Genomic DNA, 20,019 nt, shown 5'->3' with positions numbered 1-20,019 from the left:
GTTACATTCATTCCTAGATATTTTTGTCAAAATGAGGTTTTTAAAATAAAATATTTTAGGCATGCACAAAAAATATATAATGAATGTAATCACCACTCAGCTTAAGAAATAAGATTTAACAAATACAATTAAAGCCTCTCTGGATTTTTTTTCCCTCCCACAGATGTAACTGGCTTCTTAAATTTAGTATTGATCATTTCCTTACATATCCTTCCCTGATATGTTGGTAAAGCTCAGCTGGTAAAGAATCTGTCTGCAATGCAGGAGACCCTGGTTAAATTCCTGGGTCAAGAAGATCCACTGGAGGAGGGATAGGCTACCCACTCCAGTATTCTTGGGCTTCCCTGGTGGCTCAGCTGGTAAAGAACCCGCCTGCAATGTGGGAGACCTGAGTTTGATCCCTGAATTGGGAAGATACCCTATAGAAGGGAAAGGCTACCCACTCCAGTATTCTGGCCTGGAGAATTCTATGGACTGTATAGTCCATGGGGTTGTAAAGAGTCAGACATGACTGAGCAACTTTCACTTTCTTTTCTTTTTTTTCCCACTTCTTTTTTAAAAAATTAATTTATTTTAATTGGAGGCTAATTACTTCACAATATTGTGGTGGTTTTTGCCATATATTGACATGAATCAGTCATGGGTGTACACGTGTCCCTCAGTCTGGAACCTCCCTCTGTCCTCCCTCATCCCTCCTCATTCCATCCCTCTGGATTGTCCAGGGCACCAGCTTTGAGTGCCCTGCTTCATGCATCGAACTTGGGTTGGTCATCTATTTCACATATGGTAACATACATATTTCAATACTATTCTCTCAAATCATCTCACACTTGCCGTCTCTCAGAGTCCAAAAGTCTGTTTTTTATATCTGTGTCTCTTTTGCTGTCTCGTATATAGGGTCATCATTACCATCTTTCTAAATTTCATATATATGCATTGATATACTGTATTGGTGTTTTTCTTTCTGACTTACTTCACTCTATATAACAGGCTCCAGTTTCATCCACCTCACCTGATTCTAATGCATTTTTAATAGCTGAGTAATATTCCACTGTGTATATGTACCACAACTTTCTTATCCATTCATCTGCCAATGGACATCTAGGTTGCTTCCATGTTCTAGCTATTGTAAACAGTGCTGTGATGAACATTGGGGTACATGTGTCTCTTTCAATTCTGGTTTCCTCCGTGTGCATGCCCAGCAGTGGGATTGCTAGGTTGTATGGCAGTTCTATCTCCAGTTTTTAAAGGAATCTCCACACTGTTCTCCATACTGGCTGTACTAGATTGCGTTCCCACCAATAGTGTAAGAGGGTTCCCTTTTCTCTGCACCCTCTCCAGCATTTATTGTTTGTAGACATTTTGATAGCAGCCATTCTGACTGGCGTGAGATGGTACCTCACTGTGGTTTTGATTTGTATTTCTCTGATAATGAGTGATGTTGAGCATCTTTTCATGTGCTTGTTAGCTATCTGTAAGTCTTCTTTGGAGAAACGTCTGTGTAGTTCTTTGGCCCATTTTTTGATTGGATTGTTTATTTTTCTGGTATTGAGCTGCAGGAGCTGCTTGTATATTTTTGAGATTAATTCTTTGTCAGTTGCTTTGTTTGCTATTATTTTCTCACATTCTGAAGGCTGTCTTTTCACCTTGCTTATAGTTTCTTTTGTTGTGCAAAAGCTTTTAAGTTTAATTAGGTCTCATTTGTTTGTTTATTTTTTATTTAATTTCCATTACTCTGGGAGGTGTGTCATAGAGGATCTTGATGTGATTTATGTCAGAGAGAGTTCTGCCTATGTTTTCCTCTAAGAGTTTTATAGTTTCTCATCTTACATTTAGATCTTTAATCCATTTTATTTTTGTGTATGGTGTTAGAAAGTGTTTTAGCTGCATTCTTTTGCAAGTGGCTGACCAATTTTCCCAGCATCACTTGTTAAAGAGACTGTCTTTTCTCCATTGTATATTTTTGCCACCTTTGTCAAAGATAAGGTGTCTATAGGTGCGTGGATTTATCTCTGGGCTTTCTATTCTGTTTCATTGACCTCGATTTCTGTCTTTGTGCCAGTACCATATTGTCTTGATGACTGTAGCTTTGTAGTATAGTCGGAAGTCAGGCAGGATGATTCCTCCAGTTCCATTCTTCTTTCTCAAGATTGCTTTGGCTATTCAAGGTTTTTTGCATTTCTATACAAATTGTGAACTTATTTGTTCTAGTTCTGTGAAAAATACCATTGGTAGCTTGATAGGGATTGCATTGAATCTATAGATTGCTTTGGGTAGTATACTCATTTTCACTATATTGATTCTTCTGATCAATGAACACGGTATATTTCTCCATCTATTTTTGTAATCTTTGATTTCTTTCATCAGTGTTTTATAGTTTTCTATATATAGGTCTTTTTTTTTTTTTTTAGGTAAATTTATTCCTAAGTATTTTATTCTTCTTGTTGCAATGGTGAATGGGATTGTTTCCTTAATTTCTCTGTTTTCTCATTGTTAGTGTATAGGAATGCAAGGGATTTCTGTGTATTAATGTTATATCCTGCCACCTTACTATATTAATTAGCTCTAGTAATTTTCTGGTGGTGTCCTTAGGGTTTTCTATGTAGAGGATCATGTCATCTGCAAACAGTGAGAGTTTTACTCCTTTTCCAATCTAGATTCCTTTTCTTTCTTTTTCTTCTCTGATTGCTGTGACTAAAACTTCCAAAACTATGTTGAATAGTAGTTGTGAGAGTGGGCACCCTTGTTGTGTTCCTGACTTTAGGGGAAATTCACTTTCACCTTCATTTCCTTACATAGTATGATAGGCAGAATAATAATTGCTCCCCCACCCCACCCCCATACCCCACCAAAGCCTCAGAACCTGTGAATACAAGGCAAGAGTCTTAGGAGATGTGAGTGAGTTAAAGATCTTGAGATGGTGAGATTATCCTTGCTTATCTGGGTGGATCCAATGTAGTAACAAGGTCCTTGTAAATAAAAGAGGGAGTTAGTTAATGAAGTTGTTCAGGGAGTTGTTCAGTTGTGTCAGACTCTTTGTGACCCCGTGGACTATACAGTCCATGGAATTCTCCAGGCCAGAATACTGGAGTGGGTAGCCTTTCCCTTCTGCAGGGGATCTTCCCAACCCAGGGACTGAACTCAGGTCTCCCACATTGCAGGTGGATTCTTTACCAGTTGAGCCACAAGGGAAGCCCAGGAATACTAGAGTGGGTAGCCTATCCCTTCTCCAGCACATCTTCCTGCCCCAGGGATTGAACCAGGGTCTCTTGCATTGCAGGTGGCTTCTTTACCAACTGACCTATCAGGGAGGCAGGGCTTAAATACATCTCTCCAAGGGCCAGATAAGAATCAGTATCACTGATTTTTATGACATAGAGATGTTGCCAAGGTCCTGGGACCCATATCTCTTTGAATTTAAATTAGTAAGGATCTTCCTGACATCTTGGGAGCTTGACTTAGGAAAGTAGGCTGGATTATACCCATTTGACATTCTTGGGGAGAAAAGAAAACTTTTATCATCCTTTCGGATCAGAGAATTAACTAGACAGATAGCTACAGATCTAATCTCCATAGTTCACAGGAAAGTAAAGTGTTTATAGAGGAAGTAAAGATAAAACATTACCTTTACGTCATACAGATTTCTGTGTCTCCAGAGACTAGAGTTTTTTGCAGGAGCACTGAGGAATCCAGGAAAGATTATTTCCTCAGAATGTTTTATCAACAATTGAGAGTTCTGATATAACCTTTCATCATGATTGTGGATTTGTCAATTTCTCATTGTATCCTTGTGGCTATGTTTTCAGATGCTTACACATTTAGAATTGTTATATATCCTTAGTAGATTGTTAGAATTACTTTAATTATAATGTAGGGACCTTCTTTATCAGATAAACTTTAAAAATCCACCTAAAGTACAATGCTGAACAAGATGAACACAACTGAAAGGAGATTTTTGATAGCTATATTAATATCAGAAGGTAAAACTTAAAAGCAAAAACATTATTAGGGGTAATCTTTGTCTTCCCACTGGTGAATTTTGTTAAGTTTATTATTACTAGATATGCTTAGATTCAGTTTTTCATTTCATTTTATACTACTTGTTTTTTTATGTGCTTCCTTGTTTTGTCCTTTTCTGCCTTTATTTGTTGAATTTAAAAAGCTATTCCCTTCCCCCATTTTTATATTTTAGAAGATATCCATTCTATTTCTTCTATTTCAATGGTTTCACTTAAATATTTTTAACATGTACATTTACCTTAATAAAGCTTAAAGTAAATGAATATCTAAACTTTCTTCCTGAATAATTACCAGAATTTAGAACATTTTAACTCTGATTACTCTCTCCAGTCTTAGAATATTGGTATTTTCTAGTGGTTTTGTCCCTTGCTTTTTATACCCCTCACATTAGTCATCATCATTATATGCTTTTATAAGGTTATTGGGTTTACTCCTATGCTTATTAGTTTCTTTGCCCCTCATTACTATTTCATCTCACTCCTTTCTTCTTACATAAACATCATTTACAAGTTCTTTTGTGATGGGTCCATTGAAGGCAAACTTTCTCAATGTTCGTCATAGGGTGTCTACTTAATACTCATCCTTGAGTTGTAATTTACTTACATGTGGTACCTGAGATTGATAAGTATTTTCTGCTGACTTTTGCTTTCTGAGACTGCTAAGTGACATTCTTTTGTAGATAATCTGTCTCTGGTTGCACTTAAGGTTTTCCTTTGCTTATGGCCTTTTGTAATTTCACTACAAAGCCATGGGATAAGTATCCTGTTTGGGATTTCTTGTGCTTCTTATATCTGATAATTGTTGCTTTTCATCATTCTAAAACATTTTTATTTTTAATATTTTTGAGTTTTGCTTTGATTTTCATTTGTTCTCTTCCTTTCTTCTGGAAATTCTATAAGGGCATATATAGAAGGTTGTATAATGTTATCTATAACCTTTTCATGTTATATAATGTGCTCTTAACTTCCTTCATATTTTCCATCTCTTTCTACCTCTGTGCCTTACCCTGTGTAATTTTATCTTACATGATCCAGTTTGCTATTTTTGCATCAGCTGGGTTTCTTCTGCTATGTAACTCATAGTTTAGAAAAAGGGTATAAACATTTAGCTATAATATGAATAAGGTCTGAGAATCTAAAGTGATACATGGTGACTATGGTTGATAACACTGTGTTGTAAAATTGAAATCTGCTAACAGAATAGAACTTAAATGTTCTCATAAAAACAAATTAATTAAAATAAAGATAAATATGTGAGTGTTGGATGTGTTTAACTAGATGGAGGAATCCTTTCACAATGTATACATATATCAACTCACTACAACATACATTTTAAGTATATTCCCAGGAATCCTGTAACTTTAAAAAGAACCCAGTTCATTTCAGCAAACGATTATTGAATGCCTTCATTTAGGGAAATCATTCACTTTCTAGCAGAATGCTATTTTCATTCGGAAAACAAAATAAATCTACCTATCTTCTTTACCATCCTTCTGCAACTATCAATTTGGTCACACTATATCAAAGGCATCATCAAATAAGTTCTAGAACTCTAGACGAAATTTCTATCTTTAGATAAAATGCAAGCACATAAACCCCTGCTACCACAATATATGGACTGTATTACCCTTATTAACACACACACACTCACACAAATGGAAAATGGAAGAGTTAGATCAAAATTCACGTTTTTCAAAATTGTGTATTATTTTTCTTTGTGTTTAGATTTTCTCCTACCTCAGTTTAAGAGATGTGATAATATGTGGTCAAGTTAATCGCTCCTGGTTGTTGATGACACAAATGGGCTCATTGTGGAATGGTGTAAGTAGACACTACCTGAAGCAATGTCTTTATTCTAGTTCTTAAAGGAGAATAGACTGCTGTAAGGCCACCTTATAGCAGTAATGGGGACTACCTTCTTCCCTGCTCCACAATATGGGATCACAAAAAGGAGGTACGCTTGTTTAACTTTTGTCCAGGCACAGCCTGAAGGAAAAGATAAAAAATGTTATTTGAAGAGATTTGATAGAAGTATTTTCTAATTTAAATAGTAGAAATAAATTGAATATTATTTTTTGGATTTAAATAAAGCTCTATTATATCTGAGTTAGGCTTAACATTGCCTTACTCAAGGAGCTCCAGAGATAAACTAAGCAAAATGCAAGAAAGGTGCTTACTGTAGAGTCTGGCATGTGGGCAGCACTCAATAAATATTAGCTACTGTTCTTAGTTCAAAAAAACACAACAAAGCAGCACAAAATACGGAGTAAAAGAGAAGAAGAAAAAAACTACTGAGCTTGAAATCAGGCTAAAATAGACAACATGTAAACAAAGCTTGTTTGATAATTCTTGGTGTGTTTGCATGCACATCCACATATATACACTCAGGCATTTTCTAATGTGGACTCCCAGGCTCATGCCTCTTGTATTATTCTTGTCATTGCACTATATTTATACTATTCCCATAAAGTAGAACATGCTTTATTTTTCATTCCAAAGAAACATTGAGTGGTAGGTCTTAGCCAATGATAAAAATAAGCATGTATTATCCTTGATGACCTTTCTTTTCTTTTTCTTGGATGACTGCTTTAATCTTAATAACTGATCATTTATGCCATCAACAAATGTTGGAGTGGCAACATTTTCCTTGTTGCCTATGTCCAGTCAATAGCTGACTTTACCACCCCTCCTTAATTGCTATTGATTAGAGGACTAATGATATCATGTGCTCAGACTGACCTATGAATAGGTGATTGGGGTCATTCTGTAGAAACTTTGACAAAGAACCCAAGAGGAGTTGGCAAGGTACAAGGAATCTAGCTCCATAATCAACTCAGCATCTTTACATCCCATCAGAGCACCATTCCATTCTTGACTATAGTGTTCTACTCTTACCTTATGTAGCAATGATAATTTTTAAAAATGTTCTCGTCTTAATTAACACCTCTTAGCTACCAAATTTAGTATTCTTGTCTTAGACGTAATTTTTAGTTGAAGGCAGGGATTCTTAAACTTGAGAATGCATCAGAATCATTGGAAGGGATTGTTAGATTGCTGGTTGCCACCTCCAGAGTTTCTGACTCAGTACTTTTGAGGAAGGGCTTGAGAATTTGCATTTCCAGTGAGTTCCTGGGTGATGCTGATGCTGCTTGTCTCTGGACCACACTAAGAACCACTGATTTAAAATAATAAATCTCTTACTTATGTGATAGATTAGGGGGTGTCACTTTTTCCTTTGGAAAACCCATAAAGAAGAAATAAACTGAATCCAAATGGTCTGGGAAAGAAGGAATATGTACCATATTAAATCAGGGCAAATCTTACAGAAAACTGGCAGAAAAAGCCAGCACTCCTGCCCAGAGACCTCACTGGGTAAAGATGGAGAAAATATGAGCACATGGCAGTGAAGAGCAAAGCCAGAGTAGGAAGTTAATGTTCAGCAAATTTCTCTTTCCACAATTATCTGTTGCCCTTCATTTGCAATTATGTCTGTCTATATTTGTGAGTGCTCAAATGTAACACAACTGTAATAAACCTTTTAGCATGAAGAATAACTTTGTTCAGAAAGCAATAAGAAATAGGATGTTCAGTACACTTAATCTTTTAGCTGAAAGGTAGTATTTTAACACTATGTTACTGTTGTCAACTATACTTCAATAAAAAAATACTATGTTGTTTTTTATCCACCAGCCCTGGCCATTCAGAGGTTACAGAAAATTCTGTGCTTTTCAGTTTTATACACTGCACTCAGATCATCTTTCCTTATCTCTAGAACTACCCCCACAAAATTATGAGTTATGGAAAAGCCATTATAATCCACATACTATATTGTCTTTCCATAGTCAAGCACTCAATGTATAGTTTGTGCTCATGAAAAAAGAACCAGGCACACATTAGTGATGAATGCAGAAGGGTCCATTGACATTGAAGTAGGGGGAAGCCTTGGGGCTCACCTGGAACGAAGGGGTGGGCATCCAGGCACTCCACGACAAATTGACTCTTGTTGGGGGTGAATGTGAGATCCCTGCCCTCCCAGCTGTCAACCTGGACTGGACATTTGGAATCTTTTTGTAATTAAACCTGGGAATGACCACAAAAACCCTAACAAACAAAAAAGAGTGATGTGATAAAGAAATTTTAGTTCTTTGATGCTTTAAAAATATTTTAAAATTTCACATGCCAAAGATCTTTCTCATTTCTTAACATTTTTGTTTATCCTTTTTAGATTGATTTTTCTGCAGTAAGAAATATAATCACAGATAAATATATAGTGTCTATTTTGCAAAGGTGGCGTCTAAACGTGCTGCGCTTGAATTTTCGTGGTTGTGTTCTCCGATTGAAAACTTTGAGATCTGTCAGTAAGTATGTTTACTAACTGTTTGTCTTGCTTCCCTGTATTTTAAAATGGAAACTTCAGTTACAGTCTTAGGCCATGAGAATGCCTATTAAAACTATTTAAAAGTCCTATAATAGAGTCAGCTCTTCCTGGATTGTATGCCCTGAGACCTGGTCCTTTGGTCATTCTCAATGATTTTTTTTTGTCTAGCATTTGTGTATCTATATACCATCAATTTATCCACAATATAAGGACATATTCCCACTAAAGAAATAATAACAATAGACAGTAGAAGAAAAAATCTACTTTCATTCCTCTCAAATCCATTCACTTACCCAGTGGTACTCAACATTATTACTTTTTCTGTTTTTCTAAAATACATTTAAGCATTTGTGATTAAAAATACACAATTTTAATTTTTAACATTAAAGGGATAATATTGTTTTATATTTTCTTTTATACCCTGAAAATCTTTTCATGTCAGTACATATAGAACTACTAAATTATTTTTAAGTACTTAAAATCATTTCCCTGATTTTAGGGAATACCATACTATGGCTATACCATAAGTTAGTTAACTTTCTTCCTACTGATGGACACTAAGGTTATTTCCAAGTTTTCTAACTTGCTTTGTAAAGTTTTGTGTTTAACTGTCTTAGTTCAGGCTGCTATAATAAAGTTCTCTTTTGGCTGGGTGGCTTGTAAACAACAGAAACTTATTTCTCATAGTTCTAAAGCCTGGAAGTCTAAGACCAGGGTGCCTAGTCTTGGTTGGGTTTTAGTGAGGGCCTTGTTCAAGTTGTTGACTTCTGTATTCTTCCTGTATCCACATATGGTAGACAGCAGGAGAGAGAGAGCTCTCTGGAATCCCTTGTATAAGGGCATTAATCCTATTCATGAGAATTCCATCTTAATTACATCCCAAAGGCCCAACCTCCTAACAGCATTACATTGGGGGTGAGGATTCCAATATATGAATTCTGGGGGGACACAAACATTCAGCCCATTGCATTAAAACATATGTCCTTTGAGGTACATTTTTAAGTTTCCATATATATATTTCTGGAAATGAGAGAAAAAATAGATTTCAAAATATCAATATGAATGATAAAGATATTAATGGGTGAAAGCAAGTTGCACAAAGATATATATATAATCTAATACCATTTGTATACAAGTTTTCAATGTGTAAAATAATACTATATACTTCATTTTTTGAAATAATTTCAATACTATATATTTAAGGGCACTTGTGTACACATATACAGACACACACACAGACAGCAAAATATAAAAAGCATGCATGCAAATGAAAAACTCCAAATGCAAGATAGCGGTTACTTCTGAGATGGAGAGAGTTGAATGAAATGGGGAAGAGGTTCACAAGGGCTTTCAACAGTTATCTGTATTTTTTTAATTGCAAAAGAAAAATACAAAATGGAGTTATTCTGACTGGTTATTGCTGGTGCTGCAGAAAGTGATGGCTTTATATATAATGTCATTTTATCTGATCATATATTAAACTGACTTCCTCGTTTTAATAGTTTGTCAGTTGATTCTTTTGGGTATTCTAGGTAGACTATCATATCATCTGGAAATATTTCCATTCATTCCTATTCTTATATCTTCTACTTCTTTCTCTGGTAGCAAGGACATGCAGCTCTCTTGTCTTATTCTTGAATCATTTTCTTGTATTTTTAGTGAGAATGGTGTTACTATTCCTACATATTCTAACTTCTGGGACACACCCTTCACAAAGACAATGCTGTTCCATCTTCTACAGCAGCCATCTTCTGAATGTTCCTCATTCAGTCTGGTAATGTTTGCATTTGGATTTTTAGGAGCTATTAATTTCTGATCCACCAAGACGATCCCTGTTGTTTTCCAAGGACATGATAGATTAGAAAAATTTGTTTCCGGTAATTTGGGTAGGAAAGGAAAATTGAAACAGGTACTTAGTCTGCCATCTTAAACCAGTTTATTACTTTTTCTTCTTTTGTTCTCTTTTCTTTGTGACTTGGTAACTATCTTCAGTGTTTGCTTGGATTTATGTCCTCTTTTTTTGTGTGTGTGTACCTGTTTTACACTTTTGTTTTGTGGTTAGCATGAAGTGTATGTAGAGCAATCTTTATACATATTTGATTAAGTTGCTATTCTCTTAAGTTTGAATGCACTTTTACTCTCCTTCAAGTTTACTGTTTTTGACATCACAGTTCATACCTTTTTGTGTATCTCTTAACTGCTTATTGTCGATATAGATGATTTTACTACTTTTGTCTTTTAATCTTCCTACTAGTTTTGTAAGTGGTTGATATACTACCTTTACTGGATACCTGCCTTTACCAATGAAATTTTTTCCTTTTGTAATTTTCATATTTCTAGTTGTGACCTTTTCTTTTCGACTTAGTGAGGTCCCTTTAACATTTCTTGTAAACCCAGTTACTCTCAGCTTTTGCTCCTCTTTAAAAACCCTTGGTCTTTTCTTTGAATCAGAGTGGTAGCCTTGTGGAATATTCCTTTTCCCTTTATCATTTTAAAAACATCATGCCACTCCCTTCTGGCATGCAGAGTTTCTGCTGGAAAGTCTGCTGATGGTCTTATGTTAGTTCCCTTGTTGTTTTTCCCTAGCTGCTTTTAAGATTCTCTTTCTAAATTTTTGCCATTTTAATTACAGTATGTCTTGTTATGGACCTCTGAGTTCATCTTGTTTGGGACTCTTGGTGCTTTCTGGACCTGAATGTCTGTTTCCTTTCCCAGGTTAGGGAAGTTTTCATCTATCATGTCAGTTTTTTGCCCTTTTCTCTCTCCTTCTTATAATGCAAATGTTAGTACATGCAGGTGTGCTAAGTTGTTTCAGTCATGACGGACTCTGTGCAACGCTGTGGACTACAGCCTGATTGGCTCCTCTGTCCATGGATTCTCCAGAATACTGGAGAATACTGGAGTGGGTTGCTGTGCCCTCTTCCAGGGGATCTCCCCAACCCAGGGACTGAACCCATATCTATTACATCTACCTGCATTGGCAAGTGGGTTCTTTACCATTAGTACCACCTGGGAAGCCCAATGTTAGTACACTTGATGTTTTTCCAGGAGTCTCTTAAAGTATCCTTAAAGAAATTGTTTTTTTCTCTTCAGGTTGGGTGAACTCTTCCAGTTCTGTTCCTCTGTATTATTTCATCTACTGTTGATTTCTCCTAGTATATTTTTATTTCAGTTATGATATTCCTCAGTTTTTTTTCCCCTCTTTGTTAAACTTCTCACTGTATTCATTCATTCTTCTCCCAATTAATTGAGCACTTCTATGATCATTACCTTGAATTCTTTATTGCATAGATGGTTTATTTCTATTTCTCTTAGTCCTTCTTCCAAGTTTTGTCTTGTTACTTCATTTGGAACATATTCTTCTGCTATCTCATTAAGCCTAATTCTCTGTTTTTATTTCTATGTGTTTAAGAAATGTAAAAAACTTACCAATCATGGAAAAGTGGTCTTATGTAGGCTATGTCCAATGGGGCTGAGCAGCACACTCTCCACTGGTTACCAGAGTTAAATGCTCTAGGGCTGTCCTCAGGGTGGGCTGCAAGGGTCCTTCTGTTGTGGCAGGGCCAACGACAGTGGGCAGTCTGGTAGACATGGCTGGTCCCTGGTGAGTTTGGTGGAAAGACCCTGCCTTGTTCAGTGGTTATTGGCCCACTGGGTTGGCTGTGAGGCCTGGCAGGTCTTGGGGCTGGTGTTCACCAGCTGAAGGATGGGGCCAGTTCCCAGGGCTGCCGGCAGCAGGCCTTAGGGGGTTGTCTGGTTGCCATAGCTTATTTAATAAAATCACTGTTCATTTCAACAACCTTGAGTCTATCAAAGATTAAAAAACTAATCTCAGAGATGTTTCAGCTTTTCCAGTTTTTTTTTCCCCCCAGCTGAGGTCAGTTGATTTATTGATATGCCTAAAGTTATACACATTTCTGGTAAGAAGTTTGACTTTCTCACTTTTTGTTAGATTGAAGGAAAATATTGGCTGATATTTTAGGCTGTTTGGCTGAGTTGTACTTGTAATCCTTATCTACAAAAAACTTTAGAAGAAAATTAACATATTCTTTAAAATGTTTAAAAGACAGATAAGAGCAAGGCTGAGAAATGCCTGTTCAAATATTATGATAGGTAGCCAGAGTATACGATGAAACACTTGAGCATACATTTGGCAAGAATAAACATAGTGATTTTTAAGTCCAACAGTTGAATTTTTGAACCTGAGCAAAACAGATTCATAAGGGATGAGAGGCTCCACTTGACTGCAGTTTTTCTACAGCGACTCGATGACTGGCAAGATGAGATCAGTTCAGAAAATGCTTGACTTGTAAACAGCAAACACCCTCTTCCAACAACACAAGAGAAGACACTACACATGGACATCACCAGATGGTCAATAATGAAATCAGATTGATTATATTCTTTTCAGCCAAAGATGGAGAATCTCTGGAGAGTCAGCAAAAAAAGACCGGAAGCTGGCTGTGGCTCAGATCATGAACTCCTTATTGCCAAATTCAGTCTTAAATTGAAGAAAGCAGGGAAAACCACTAGACCATTCAGGTACGATCTAAATCAAATCCCTTAAGATTATACAGTGGAAGTGACAAATAGATTCAAGGGATTAGATCTGATAGAGTGCCTGAAGAACTATGGACGGAGGTTTATGACATTGTACTGGAGGCAGTGATAAAAACCATCCCTGAGAAAAAGAAATGCAAAAAGGCAAAATGGTTGTCTGAGGAGGCCTTACAAACAGCTGTGAAAGGAAAGAAACTAAACGCAAAGGAGAAAAGGAAAGACATACCCATTTGAATGCAGAGTTCCAAAGAATAGCAAGGAGAGATAAGAAAGCCTTCCTCAGTGATCAGTGCAAAGAAATAGAGGAAAACAATAGCCTGGGAAAGACTAGTGATATCTTCAAGAAAATTAGAGATACCAAGGGAACTTTTCATGCAAAGATGGGCACAATAAGGGACAGAAATAGTATGGACCTAACAGAAACAGATGTTAAGAAGAGGTGGCAAGAATACACAGAAGAACTATACAAAAAAGATCTTCACGACCCAGATAATCATGATGGTGTGATCACTCACCTAGAGCCAGACTCTAGAGCCTGGAATGAGAAGTCAAGTGGACCTTAGGAAGCATCACTTCAAACAAAGCTAGTGGAGGTGATGGAATTCCAGTTGAGCTACTTCAAATCCTAAAAGATGATGCTGTGAAAGTGCTGCACTCAATACACCAACAAATTTGGAAAACTTAGCAGTGGCCACAAGACTGGAAAAGGTCAGTTTTCATTCCAATCCCAAAGGAAGGTAATCCCAAAGAATATTCAAACTATCACACAATTGCACTCATCTCACCACTAGCAAAGTAATGACCAAAATTCTCCAAGCCAGGCTTCAACAGTATGTGAACCATGAACTTTCAAATGTTCAAGCTGGTTTAAAAAAGGCAGAGAAACCAGAGATAAAATTTCCAACATCTGCTGGATCATCAAGAAAGCAAGAGAGTTCCAGAAAAACATCTACTTCTGCTTTATTGACTATGCCAAAGCCTTTGACTGTGTGGATTACAACAAACTGTGGAAAATTCTTAAAGAGATGGGAATACCAGACCACCTGACCTCCCTCCTGAGAAATCTGTATGCAGGTCAAGAAGCAACAATTAGAAATGGACATGGAACAACAGACTGGTTCCAAATTGGCAAAGGAGTATGTCAAGGCTGCATATTGTCACCCTGCTTATTTAACTTATATGTAGAGTACATCATGTGGAGAAGGAAATGGCAACCCACTCCAGTGTTCTTGCCTGGGGAATCCCAGGGACTGGGGAGCCTGGTGGGCTGCCGTCTATGGGGTCGCACAGAGTCAGACACGACTGAAACGACGCAGCAGCAGCAGCAGCAGCAGAGTACATCACGAGAAATGCTGGAGTGGATGAAGCACAAGCTGGAATCAAGACTGCTGGGAGAAATATCAATAACCTCAGATATGCAGACGACACCACCCTTATGGCAGAAAGCAAAGAAGAACTAAAGAATCTCTTGATGAAAGTGAAAGAGGAAAGTAAAAAGTTGGCTTAAAACTCAACATTCAGAAAACTAAGATCATGGCATCCAGTCCCATCACTTCATGGCAAATAGATGGGGAAACAGTGGAAACAGTGAGAGACTTTATTTTGGGGGGCTCCAAAATCATTTCCCTGGTGGCTCAGACAGTAAAGCATCTGCCTACAATGCGGAAGACCCGGGTTCAATCCCTGGGTTGGGAAGATCTCCTGGAGAAGGAAATAGCAACCCACTCCAGTATTCTTGCCTGGAAAATCCCATGGATGGAGGAACCTGGTAGGCTGCAGTCCATGGGGTAGCAAAGTGTCAGACATGATTGAGCGACTTCACTTTCACTTTCCAAAATCACTGCAGATAGTGACTGCAGCCATGAAATTAAAAGATGCTTGCTCCTTGGAAGAAAAGCTAGGATTAACCTAGGCAGCTTATTAAAAAGCAGAGACATTACTTTGCCAACAAAGATCCGTTTAGTCAAAGCTATGGTTTTTCCAGTAGTCATGTATGGATGTGAGAATTGGACTATAAAGAAAGCTGAGTGCCAAGGAATTGATGCTTTTGAACTGTGGTGTTGGAGAAGACTCTTGAGAGTCCCTTGAACAGCAGGGAGATCCAACCAGTCCATCCTCAAGGAAATCAGTCCTGAATATTCACTGGAAGGCCTGATGCTGAAGCTGAAACTCCAATACTTTGGCCACCTGATGTGAAGAGCTGACTCATTTGAAAAAACCCTGATGCTGGAAAAGATGGAAGGCAGGAGAAGGGGGCAACGGAGGATGAGATGGGCGTATGGCATCACCGACTCAATGAACATGAGTCTGAGTAAACTCCGGGAGTTGGTGATGGTAGGGAGGCCGCGCATGCTACAGTCCACAGGGTTGCAAAGAATCGGATATGACTGAGCGACTGAACTGAACTGATGCAGAGTATGTGATGTAGCACTGAACTGAACTGATGCAGAGTATATGATCAAACACTTGAGCATACATTTGCGAAGGATACACATAGTGATTTTTTTTTTTACACATAGTGATTTTTAAGTCCAGCAGTTACATTTTTGAACCTGAGCAAAACAGATTCATAAGGGATGAGAGGTTCCACTTGACTGCACTTTTTCTACACTGACTCAATGACTGGCAAGATGAGATCAGTTTAGCAAACACTTGATTTGTAAATACTCCCAAAGTTGCATGTTTATGTTTCTAGAATTCATAGAATAAAATACTTAATTTTTTTTTGGAATAGAATTTATTAAGTAATTTTCTAGTTTGCCTACCATATTCATGTTATTATTACTGATTCTCTCATTTATACTGATTAGTTACACTGTTGACTGATACATATTACATCTCCCCATCCACTCACCAAATACTCTGCCTCCTGCAGAAAGAAGCCCCCAAATCTCACAGAATTTAGCCAAGTAATTTCTTATTACTGAATTGCTTCTATTTGCCAGAGCAGGAGCCTTGTTCAGATTTCTCAGAAATGGGTATTAATTGATCCACGGTGAAAACTCCAGGGAAGGGAATGTTTAACAAATGAATAATCCACATTATTTAATATTAAATATCTTCCTCAAAGAGTCAAGATTTAGGTCAAAACTGACTCAGACTTAGGACTCAGGAGACCTTAGCTTGTAGTAAATGTGATTTACTTCAAAAAAAAAAAACCAAAGAATCTTAGAACTAGTTGAAAAAAGCAAACACTTGGGTATTTGAATAAAAATTCAAGTGATATTTAAACATATGTGTTCAAATACGGAGATCTCAGGATTGTATTATTTTTGACTACTATAAAATATGCTTTTAAAAAACTCCTGAATTTCATCACCTATTGAACAGAAGGAAGTTGCAAAGACAAGTTCTTAAATGATAAGTAAGAAATTGGCAGGAGAGGAACTGTCTAATTGTTCATTCCATCATTGATCAGCAATGCTTCCCTGAGAAAAGTATGAACTCTGATACAGAAAAATAGGAATCTTAAGCTTTTAAAAACATATTTAAATTTTGGCCATGGAAGAGAGTAGTGATTCTAAACAACTTACTTTTGGATGATCCAGATCAGTTTCTATCACAATATGTTCCAGAGCTTTATTTCCAAATAGATCCCTGGGGATAATCCTGAACATAAAAATCAACCAATAAAATTCCCAGCTGGCCTCCAAAAACTAAACCAGAGAGTAATTTGGGTCCTTTCTCTGAATCAGATTTAATATCCTTATTCCTTTCCAGAACCTTCACATCTCTATTGTGTGCCTTTGTCTCCTACTATGGTCCCACCTGGGCTTTCTCCACCATCAAATCTTGGATGTTTTCTTTAATATTCCACTCTAAGTGCTCATCAACAATAAGTAAATTTATTACATCTCTCTGGTAACACTTCAAATTTAACAGCTGCCTTTAATATCTCATATTGAATAATGTGAGAACTTGCTTTGAGAACCAGTGTCTCAAGTCTCCACCCTGACCCAAACCATAGGAAAAAGGGCATAGAGGTTAGAATCTTACAAGGCAGTGTCATTTCCTGAACCACAAGCTCCAGCAATTCTTTCTGTTTCCCACTCTCTTGGTTTCCTATACATATTAGTACAGATTTAACTGACTTGACCCAAAGATTGTCTCCTGCCTTCACAGGTGTTTCAGGAGAAAAAGTACATACTCTATGCCTCAGATTCCTCATCTAGAAAAGGCGGATAATGTTATGTACCTCGGGGGAATCTTGTAAGAATTAGAAAAGAATATGTGAAGCTCTTAGCACAGTGTCTGAGCTCTAGTAGGTGCTTCAGAAATGCTCAATGGAATTCCCAGGTGGTCCAGCGGTTAGGACTGGGCACTGTCATTGCCATGGCCTGGGTTCAATCTCTGGTCAGGGAACTAAGATCCCATAAGCCAAAAAAACATGTTCATGGCACAGCCAAAAAAACATGTTCAATACTATTTGTTATTTACCATTTCTATACTTTGGAAATCTGTGCAAGTATCAAAGGTCAGTTGCTAAACTTTGTACGAATACCTTGAATAAGAAATGAAAATATATTCAACTCAATATGAAAAAGGAAATTTGCATAAAAAAGTTGTATTTTTAATGATATGTATATATTTCATTTTATTTTTCTAATACAATAGTACTATCAAAATACAAACTGATGGGGTTAGTCTCCAAATACTTCCTCTCTTTCTGTGGATCTGTTTTTCTAGGTGAGCTAATTTTAACCTGCAACCCCATAGGGCTTCTCTTCCATACCACCTGCTCCCTCAGTTGCTTTTGATATCAATTTCTTTTTTGTTTCTTTTTCATCTCAAATCCTGACCCTGAATCCTAATTTCATCCTGTTTTATGCTCCTTCACATATTAGCTTAGCAGGAAGGGCTCAGATCCTTCCCACTGACAGGCAGCTCCATAGCCTAAATTCTGTTAAAACATCAGTGCTGTTTCCACACTTACTAGTGTCTATACCTGTTCAGGGCTCATGATTCACACCACGTACAACTGCTTCTCAGAGTCCGGTCTTCTAACCAGTCTCTAATATAATTCTCAGATTCTTGGCTTATTGCATGTGACAATTCTTCCAGTTTAGCTTGACATTTTTTTTTTTTGCAAGGATCAGTGAAAAGTAGTGGAGAATTTGGGTTTACCAGGACCTCATTTTGGAGTGCACAGGAATCAAACATGGAAATTTATTCAGTGCATAAGCTGACTTACTGGAAAAAAAAAGGGGGTAGAGGGGAGACAATAAGATTTTATTATTACTAATTATTTGTATCTCTTCATTTTGATCATCTTTAGGTATGTGCACGCAACTCTTGAAAAGCATGTAAAAATGAACCAAGTTTTTTTTTATTTTCAAAAAGCAGTAAAAAGATTTATACAGGACATTATGAAAATCTAATGCCATCATTAGGACCCAACTTCTGCAGGTTACCAGTGTGGAATCATCATCAAAAGCTGTTCGGCAAACAGGCAGGCAAGCAGGATAAGAGTATTCCTTTGATTACTATATTGTCACAACAACAATAATAATCAAGGGAACCTTCCTTTAGTTGAATAATCCTGCATAAATAAGTAATACAGTTAATCAAAATGTAAACATGCAGTTTTCCAACACCAGTATAGCAAAGGCAAAACTAGTTGCAACAAGAACAATTCTGTTATCCCACAATAGTGATTCTTACACTTTGCTTCTTTGCTGTGTGATCCTTATGTACTTTTTCCCATTCATCATCTTCCATATCTTGGTCAAATGTTTCAGGGTATGCTGGTAATTTGTCTTTGGGGCATTCTTCATAGTAACTCCGAACATATTTTCCTACAAACCACCCTTTGTATTCTTCAGGCATTTTGCATTCCAGGCCATTATAATGCACGTTGTAGTGATGCTTTAGCCAGTAGTAGAGGTAGTGGATGTTGTAATCACATCTCCAAGGGTTTTCTCTGAGCCACAAGAGTTTCAAAAAATACAAGTCTTCTAACACACCATAGTCAAAGTTTTGCAGACTGTTGTTTGATAAATCTAACTCTTCTAAATGTGTGAGTCCTAAAAAAGCAGCTAGAAACAGGAAATATTTATTAAACCAATGAGTAATTAGGTTAAGTGCACTGTATATTATAAGGACAAATTTAAAAGTAAGAGACAATTCTCGCTGTTGAAAATAAAGGAAAAGATTTTCCTTAACCTCCTTTTTCTCAGAGTTCTTACTTTAGAAAACTTCCAAGTACTTTCTCTTCTTTTTTGAAAGGATGTATATACATCCTTTCGAAGACTAAAGAGGCCTTTCTCAGCTCTCTGAGGAACATCCTTCTTAAAAACCTGGGAACATGAGGCAGATAGATCAGAATTTCCCAACCAGTGATGGAATCTGTACCCACTGCTATGAAAGCTCAAAGTCTTAATCCCTAGACTGCCAGGGAAGTCTCTCTGCCCCATGTTCTGCTTCTCCTTCTTCCTCTCTATTAGTATCTGTGATTTCATCTTTCAGGTTTGGGTGTCGTTAACACCTCAACTGCTGCTGGATTCCTTGTGCTGATGGGAACATCTGTGGTTCTGTAAACCCCGGTCCACCCTGGTAATTATTTCCTTTGTAAATTAAAAGTTTCCTCAAAATATTCTAACCTGTGGGTGCCATCTCTTTCCCCTTAGGGTTGATCCTGACTGATCCAAATGTCAAACTTTTATATCCTAATGTTTAAAAAGGAATTTAGACTCACAGACATAGAAAAACAGACTTGTGGTTGCTAAGGGGTAAGGCAAATATTTTTTTTTCCCAATTATTTTTATTAGTTGGAGGCTAATTACTTTACAATATTGTAGTGGTTTTTGCCATACATTGACATGAATCAGCCATGGATTTACATGTGTTCCCCATCCTGAACCCCCCTCCCCCAGAATTTCAGAAAACTTATGTGGATAGACTTTCTTTTTTAGATTATTTTAGAATGTCTCCTTCAGAATGACAGGAGATTGCATTTTAAAGACTTTGAAGATGGCAAGGTAGAACATATTACCACCCGTTCTAAGAAATAACACCCCTGAGATGTGAATGTAATTGCTGTTACATATTTCAAAGTTTTCCTGT

The 20,019-nt window shown here is 37.1% G+C and overlaps 2 protein-coding genes across 2 annotated transcripts in view; one reads left to right on the top strand and one right to left on the bottom strand.

Moving 5' to 3' along the window:
* FBXL13 (F-box and leucine rich repeat protein 13) overlaps positions 1-20,019 on the top strand; it is a 203,791-nt gene that overhangs the window by 61,379 nt on the left and 122,393 nt on the right. The window contains exons 8-9 of the mRNA XM_043462331.1: positions 5,745-5,840; positions 8,245-8,377. Coding sequence (XP_043318266.1) covers positions 5,745-5,840; positions 8,245-8,377 — 229 coding nt within the window. The remainder of the gene's footprint in view (positions 1-5,744; positions 5,841-8,244; positions 8,378-20,019) is intronic.
* LRRC17 (leucine rich repeat containing 17) overlaps positions 17,506-20,019 on the bottom strand; it is a 35,453-nt gene continuing 32,939 nt past the window's right edge. The window contains exon 4 of the mRNA XM_043462968.1: positions 17,506-18,992. Within this exon, the coding sequence (XP_043318903.1) occupies positions 18,595-18,992 (398 nt within the window). The 3' untranslated portion in view covers positions 17,506-18,594. The remainder of the gene's footprint in view (positions 18,993-20,019) is intronic.

Source organism: Cervus canadensis, chromosome 3, assembly GCF_019320065.1.
Source record: "Cervus canadensis isolate Bull #8, Minnesota chromosome 3, ASM1932006v1, whole genome shotgun sequence".
Classification (NCBI taxonomy): domain Eukaryota; kingdom Metazoa; phylum Chordata; class Mammalia; order Artiodactyla; family Cervidae; genus Cervus; species Cervus canadensis.
This window is presented reverse-complemented; position numbering and strand designations above follow the sequence as displayed.